The 8,591-nt window shown below is 43.6% G+C and overlaps 1 protein-coding gene across 1 annotated transcript; it reads left to right on the forward strand.

Annotated features, from left to right (window-relative positions):
* The first annotated feature begins 5,982 nt into the window (after positions 1-5,982).
* On the forward strand, positions 5,983-8,591 carry LOC121737359. Its single transcript, XM_042129025.1, has 2 exons — positions 5,983-6,714; positions 7,159-8,591. Exons 1-2 carry the CDS (start codon positions 6,203-6,205, stop codon positions 8,234-8,236), a joined length of 1,590 nt encoding a protein of 529 aa, XP_041984959.1. The 5' UTR covers positions 5,983-6,202; the 3' UTR covers positions 8,237-8,591.

Genomic DNA, 8,591 nt, shown 5'->3' on the forward strand with positions numbered 1-8,591 from the left:
ATAGAAATAGTATTCTTGGCTAGAAAAAGGACTGACTATCCTTAAAGTTCTTACTCATTAACGCTTTGTGAGTCTGAGTAAGGACTTAAATATTCTAGTCGAAATGTGTTTGTTCGAATTAATAACATTTCACCAATATGCTAAGTAATATTATAAAATATACGAAGTGTGCACGTCTATCTTTTTGACTGTCTGATTACCTCTTTACGCTCAACCGCTAAACCGATTTTAATGAAATTTGGTATTCAGAAGTTTGTTTGAATTCCGGGAAAGAACATGTGATACTTTTATCCGAAAAGTTGTACGGTTTCCAGGCGATAAATGAATTTCTGCACAACGGGGCGGGCGTCGTCTAGTGAGTAATAAAAGCTGTTTCATGGCATTACAAATTGTCACTTTTATCAATTTGTAGCGAATAACATGAGGTTATTATAACATCGGCACAGTATAGCAATATGACATATCCCTATGCTATACTGTGACAGCGGTTACCGCTAGTCCACTACGTCTATGAAAATGGTTCTATAGCTAGCAAAGCAAGAAGATATTAATTCTTTTGTATCGAAGAAGATCTGTAAATGCGTTCTTTTCACCAAATGCCGGTCTTTCAAGAAAAAAAAACGGTCGGCGTTCGCTCTTATGTGTCACTTATAAAAAGTTCACTGAAAAACACTAAAAAAAGTAGCATTGTTATTTTGTTTCGTTACACCCTACATATCGATTTTTACGGAAGGTGTTAGGCCATGTTTAATCTGTTTGGGGTCCCCGTGGACAGAGGTCAGCTTAACGGTTAACCCTATGAGGGTTCAAACGGGTAAAACATAATTGGGATAACTTTTTAATTGGAATGAGATTAAATAAAATTGAATTCATTTTAATTATTCGTATATAAGTTGATATAGACAGTGGGAAGCCATGGTACAGTCTGATAAGAAAGAGAAGATGCTGAACTCTGAAGAGTAATCACAATGTTCGCGTTTGTACATACGTTTGTTTCGTATGCATTTATTACTTTGAGTCCCGGGAAAGGACATAGGATACTTTTTATCCCGGAAAATTGCCGCGCGATAACCGAATTTTGGCGCAACGGAGTTGCAGGCGTCATAACTATCTATAATATTGGAAATGCCTGGCTAAAGGAGAGTCGGCATGGCGCGGCCATGCCGACTGTATGGGCGCCGCAGATAAAGCAGATAAAGCATCGATCGCACAAAAAGTCTGTCGTCTGCGATCTCCCTTACTCATACCAGTAGGTAAACATTAATTACATTACAGTAATAGTATAAAGTTTGTAATGACTATGTCACTAACGCCGAACTTCCGAACTATTAATTCAATCAAGGTGTACCGTACTTATAGTTCGGAGCGTGTATCGACTTACATGTAAACAACTTGCTTGGGAAATATTCGCGGTAAACTTCCCAGAGACTTTCTATGGAAAATTCTTTTGATAAATATTATAATTTTTATTTGTCACTTATATGGAATATGATCAGAAGCATGGCAGTGGTTCTCTAGAGATATTGTTACAGATTTTGCCTGATTTTTTGGAGCTAATAACATTTTATTTTACCTATTATGTTCGAAAAATGAAGGCTTGTTATAACTCGAAAAATGTACGGTCCCCGCCGATTTTTGCGCATATAAATCAAGTAGATGAAATATTTCCATCCATTATGGTTTAGCATCCTTTTGTTACCAAAAGCTCAACGTTTTCTCCGTTGTTTGCTCGCTAAATCCAGCAAAACTTCATGAAAAATAGAACATTTTCGAGCAATCTGAAAGGATAATCTTATAAAAGAATATGAAAAACGTGAGCACAATATTTCTACACTTTTGACTCTTATGACTATGTGCGATGAACCAATTTTTAAGCAGCCGAAATATTATGATCGAGAAAAACTTTAGAACTTTTTTTTCAGTTGAAATAACTTGATTTTTTAACTACCTACTCTTAATTTTGAATAAAACAAAAATCCTTGCTTTTTGTGCGAAGGACGACCTTTACTGCATATCATTATAATATGATAATAATATTATCCTATGTCATAATTCATAATAATATTATGTCCCGCCTCTATAAGAATATTAATACCAAATCACATCTAAATTATTGCTAGCAATTTAAGCGTGTAGACGAAACAGAGAGACACATTTTTTTTATAAATTAAGAAAATTATAAATAAATTAAGATTAGATGGCAGTACTTGTCACAAATGGTTTTTTTTTATTTTAACGGTGTAGGCGACGCACTACACCATAGGCCATAAGTTATGATAATTTATTAGAATTAGTTCTGTGTAAGAAACAGTGTTGACTGTTGAATGTATGGTCTATACTTAAGTTTAATAATAAGCTCTTTGTATTGGTTTTAAAATATTGCTAACACTTTGTGATTTGTATGCTTTCGTTAAATAAAGATTAGGTGCTGAAAGAGCGTTCCCACAGGAAAAGATTCAGGCCCTTAGCCCGACTCCCTGCGGGCCGGGACCCACAGTCGCAACCTAGTCGCAACCAAAGCCGCACGCAAGTCGCACGCGAAGTGACACTCAACTTATTGAACGCTCCGACGCACCATAGATTTTCTAACTCGTGGTTTTACTAAATTCCCTATAATTTCTGGTCCATACGAGCCGGATCTCGAACTAATACAATGCATCGTACAACTAGATCCCGCGCTAAATTGTTAGAAAAATTCGAAAGCGCTTCGGAGCACGTGTTGTCGCGAGAGTGTCACAAACAACCAGAATCGCGTAAAATATCTAAGTCGGACAATGTGAAAAGTGAGTCTAATGTGTCAATATCGTCATCGTCTCTACTGAGGCGAAAACAGTTGGAACTAGCGGCAGCCGAAGAAAGGGCTAAAATAGCCATGGAACTAATCGACAAGAGGCTCGAATGTGACTTAGCCTTGGTCGAGAGTTCCTCCAGATGTAGTGAACCTGCTAGCATCGACGGGAGTCACAACAACGTTGAGAGTTGGCTGGAACGTACTGAACAGCCGTCACCAGTGGCGGTAGCAACGGCAGCGGAGGTGGCGCCGGCACCTAGCGCAAACGCATGCGCACCTAGTCGGGCTACTGCTCCAGACGCCGGAGGAATTATTCAGCTCGCTCACACGTTGAAAGACATCATGATCTCGTCACAACAACATCAAGACGAACGACTACTCTCACGCATATGTACCCCACGAGAATTACCGACATTCAGCGGTGAACGTAACGAATGGCTACACTTCAAAAGCTCCTACGAGGAATCTACACAGGTATGCCATTTCAGCGACTCCGAGAACTTATGGCGACTACGCAGAGCGCTCCGAGGCGAGGCTAAGGAAGCCGTCACCGACTTGCTAATCGGCGGCACCTCGCCAGCTATTGTAATGGAGGCGCTAGAGCTCAGATTTGGACACCCAGACTTAATCGTCCAACAGCTCACTGCACAAATGAGAAAATTATCGCCACTCTCGAATAATTATCACAATGATATTATTAACTTTTCCATGAAAGTTAATAACTGTGTTGCGACGCTGAATACACTCAATCAGCACGATTATCTACGCAGTCCTGAATTACTGACGTCAATCGTCACCAAGCTGCCGAGTGTTTTAATAAGTAAGTGGTCGGACTACGCTTACGACAAGCTAGCTAGCAGCGTACCAAAACTGCAGCTACTGGCCACATTTCTAAAACGAGAAGCTACTGTGGCCTCGACAGTCGGAGTTACTCACCTGCGAGACAACCGGAAACCCGACCCGGCGCCACACGGACGAGCAAAGCCGGACGAGAAACAGAGGCAGCCTATGTACTACAATCGCCCTGTACTCGCGACGGCAACGAAGACCTTTCGACCGACGGCATCGAAAAATTGCCCGTTCTGCTCAAAATCTGCGCATCTACTTGCCGAATGCCGATTTTTCAATAGAGCAATGCGAAAGGACAGATGGAATTTTGTGAAAGCAAAATACCTATGTTTTTGCTGCCTGCAGAAGCGACACGAGAAGACCGCATGTCCCGCACCTCTGTGCGACATCGATAACTGCGGACTGTCGCATCATCGACTTCTATACTTCAAGAAGCCCCCAGTCAACAAGGAGGCTACAGCGAGCACGGCAACCTACGAGCCGCAGACGGCCGACGGCGAGTCGTCATCGTCAGCGTGCAACGAGACCGTGGCTGCTGCTGACCAGCTGGCCGCCGCCCGGCGCGAGTCGAGCGGCCCCGCGAGCCCGGCCGCCGACGTCGCCGACGCCGGTCCCCAAGTAAATAGTGAAGTGCTACTAAAAGTTGTGAAAGTCAATCTCAGTGGCCCAAAGGGCACGGTGAGTGCATTCGCGTTACTAGACGACGGTGCATCCATATCCATAATCGATAAGGACTTGGTGAGTGATTTAGGTCTTATAACTTGTCAGTCTAGCCCCATAAAATTTATTGATGCCTTTGGAATTGAAATATATCAATCTGATGTACCTAAAGTGCCCGCTACTATAGCTGGAGCTTTCGAAAATATAAGTTTTGATGTAACTCTACGTGTTGTTAACAAATTGAATTTGCCTAAGCAAAATTTGTCTTCTATTAAAAATGTTGAATGCAATCATTTGTTAAAAATTAAGGACAAAGTTTGTAACGAATGTGTAGTGCCTCGTCTACTCATAGGTCAGGATAACTACTCTCTTATCGCCCCTCTTGAGATTCTGCACGGTAACAAGCAGGAACCATATGCTACGAGATGCCTCCTAGGCTGGTCCATTCATGGCCGCATTGGTCTCGCTCACACTCCCGTGAACAGCCACACCTCTCATCTCGCTCACTCAGAGGAACACGATAGGAACATTACAGAATTAAATAATTTAATTAAACAATCATTCGAACTAGACTCGATAGGAGTATCGACCTTACGCCGCGAAAATACGGCACACTTAAGAGCAGTGCGTATGTTAGATGAAACTGCACGAAATGTAGGTAATCAATGGGAGGTAGGTTTACCCTTCACGAAAGATAAATTGGAATTTCCCAATACGTATGATTATGCGCGAAAAAGGCTCAATAACTTAGTTAAAAAGTTTAAGTCTGACTCTACGTACGCAGATAAATATCGTAGAGAGATGCGGAGACTATTTGATAACGGCTACGCGCGTGAAATAGCCGACCACGAACCCGCACCCAGTAACACCTGGTACTTGTCGCATTTTGGAGTTAAAAATCCTAATAAACCCAACAAGCTTAGACTAGTGTTCGATTGCGCAGGTAAAGTTAACGGTGTCTGCCTAAATGATTTCCTTCTTACGGGACCCGATTCGTACAATTCCCTACTAGGCATTATGTTACGTTTCCGCGAACACCGAATCGCTCTAACTGCAGATATTAAAGATTTCTTTGTTCAAATTAAAATACGACCCGAAGATCAAAATGTTTTTCGCTTTCTTTGGCAGGAGAGCCCCGATGATCGTATAAAAATTTGCGTAATGCAAACTTTGCTATTTGGAGCTACATGCTCACCATTTGTCGCACAATACATAAAAAATAAAAATGCGATCAAATATATTGAAGAATGCCCCGAGGCAGTTCGTGTAATATTGAACGACCACTACATGGACGATTGTTTGCATTCTTGCGACAGCGAAGGCGACGCTGTTAAATTAATTCGCGAAATAACCGAGATCCACAAGTCAGGTGGTTTCGAGATAACTCGCTGGTCTAGCAACAGCACACGGGTGCTGCAGACCGTACCGCGCGCGGCGCTCGCGCCCGCCGCTATCGAGTTACAAAACGGAGCTACGAACACAGCTGAGCGTACTCTCGGTTTGATGTGGCATCCGAGCGACGATATGTTCAGTTTCAAATTAGCTTTAAGTAGAATTTCGCCAAACGTATTAGATGGCACCGAAGTACCCACTAAAGCTCAAATGTTAAGTATTATAATGTCCGTTTATGACGTTCACGGTTTTCTTTCCCCGTTCATAATAAAGGGTAAAATAATTTTTCAAAATGTACATCGTAGCGGAGTCGAATGGAATTGCCGCGTTCGACCCGAGGAGCATAATTTATGGCTCAACTGGCTGAAAGATTTGAAGTGCCTGCCCTCACTTCGAATTCCACGATATTACGGCAACGCACACAAGTGGACCCATTGTTACTCAGACGAACAGATGTTTACGCACTTCAACAATACAACAAAAAATTAGTGCGACATAGTTGAAAAACAAATGCATATTTTTTGCGATGCTTCTTCTAAAGCTTACGCTGCTGTAATTTATTGGCGCTTGACACGTGCCGACGGACGTGTACTAGTTAGTTTTGTAGCTAGTAAATCTAGAGTAAGCCCATTGAAGCCGATATCTATTCCACGGCTGGAACTACAGGCCGCCCTTCTAGGCGCACGGCTCGCAGGAGCTATACAACGCGAGCACAAGGACGTTCAGCCCGCGAAACGTTACTTCTGGACGGACAGTAGCACGGTCCTCCAGTGGATTCGAAGCGATCCTCGTAGTTACAAACCTTATGTAGCCCATCGTTTAGGTGAAATAGACGAACTTACTAAATCGTGCGAATGGCGTCACGTGCCCACCGCGAGCAACGTCGCCGACGTGGCCACCCGTGATGACGCGCCCCCAATGGAGTATTCGAGTGCCTGGTTTCAAGGCCCTTTGTTTTTGAGGCTACCTGAAGGTCAATGGCCCAAGGACCGTAAGTTTAAACAGATGTTAGATGACGCGAAATGTGAGGAACGAGTTGTACATTTGGTTGCAGTAGATAACTCGACTATACCATTGCCTAATGAGAGTAACATTTCGAATTGGCTTACTCTCGTACGCGCGACTGCTAGAGTTTTGTTGTTCATTAGAAGATGTCAGCGTAAACAATGCTCACTCGACACTCTTCTAATGAAGGAGGCAGAAGACCTACTGATAAAGAAATGTCAAAACGATAGTTTTGCAGTTGACTTAAACTTATTGAAACAAAATAAGCCCCTGACACGCGATAGTCGCTTGTTGCAATTAACCCCTTACGTAGACGAGACCGGTCTCATGCGTGTAGGCGGTAGGGTGGAGGCTGTCGCTGGTGTCGAGCTTAACTCGCGAAGACCAGTCATTCTAGAGGGAAAACATAGAATCACTCGCTTACTAGTAGAACATTTTCATAGACAAGCACTACATGGTGCAAATGAGCTCGTCGTGAACAATTTGAGACAGCGCTACTGGATTTTAAAGCTCAGACCGACGGTTCGTACTGTAGCATCTCATTGTTTATTCTGTAGGTATAGGCGCGCGATTCCGCAGCCTCAGCGTATGAGCGACCTACCGGAAGCTAGGCTACAACATAATAGACGTCCCTTTAGTTACAGCGGAGTAGATTTTTTTGGACCACTCGAGGTCACTGTAGGTCGAACGAGACAAAAACGTTACTGCATGTTGTTTACCTGTTTAACTATTCGGGCCGTACACATAGAGATGACGGAGAATTTATCGACTGACTCCACAATAATGGCTCTGAGACGAATGGCTGCACGTCGAGGTATGCCACAGGTAATTATGTCGGATAGCGGCACAAACCTTCGCGGTGCCGACGCGGAGCTGAAACGTAGCTTATCTGAGCTGGATCAGGAGGCTATACGGGAGGCAGGATCCATCCGCGGTGTAGAGTGGAGGTTCATACCCCCTGGGGCCCCAGAGATGGGAGGAGCATGGGAGCGCATGATCCGAACGGTTAAGTCCTCTCTAAAGATAATTTTAAAAGAGCGCGCACCCCACACTGAAACTCTTCTAACAGTTTTAGCTGAAGTAGAATCGTTAGTGAATAGTCGACCCCTAACATATGTTTCGAATGATCCGCAATATCCCGAGGCTCTGACGCCCAACCATTTTTTGATCGGTTCCTCATCATCATTACCACAATTCGGTAAATACGATAATTCGGATTTAAATTTGAAAAAACGCTGGCGAGTAGCACAGCGACTCACTGATATGTTTTGGGCACGCTGGATTAAAGAATATTTGCCAACTTTGTTACCACGTCAAAAGTGGACTACTGAGTCCAGACAGTTACAGGTTAACGATTACGTCATCATAGTCGAACCCAATATAGAATGTAACTGCTGGCGACATGGGGTTGTGAGCGCGACCCACGCGGGCCGCGACGGACGAGTCCGCATTGTTGATGTGCGTACACGCACCGGTGTGCTGCGCAGACCTGTGACGCGCGTCGCCTTACTGGCACCACAGGACAGTAGTGCCAACTAGTTAGCACTAAGGAGGCAGATTGTAGGCGACGCACTACACCATAGGCCATAAGTTATGATAATTTATTAGAATTAGTTCTGTGTAAGAAACAGTGTTGACTGTTGAATGTATGGTCTATACTTAAGTTTAATAATAAGCTCTTTGTATTGGTTTTAAAATATTGCTAACACTTTGTGATTTGTATGCTTTCGTTAAATAAAGATTAGGTGCTGAAAGAGCGTTCCCACAGGAAAAGATTCAGGCCCTTAGCCCGACTCCCTGCGGGCCGGGACCCACAGTCGCAACCTAGTCGCAACCAAAGCCGCACGCAAGTCGCACGCGAAGTGACACTCAACTTATTGAACGCTCCGACGCA

Source organism: Aricia agestis, chromosome 20 (assembly GCF_905147365.1).
Source record: "Aricia agestis chromosome 20, ilAriAges1.1, whole genome shotgun sequence".
In the NCBI taxonomy this organism is placed as follows: domain Eukaryota; kingdom Metazoa; phylum Arthropoda; class Insecta; order Lepidoptera; family Lycaenidae; genus Aricia; species Aricia agestis.

Coding starts and splice junctions, on each gene's coding strand:
- LOC121737359 (XM_042129025.1), top strand. CDS start 6,203: ATGCATATTTTTTGCGATGCTTCTTCTAAAGCTTACGCTGCTGTAATT. Junction 6,715..7,158: donor CAGATGTTAGATGACGCGAA/ATGTGAGGAACG, acceptor ACTACATGGTGC/AAATGAGCTCGTCGTGAACA.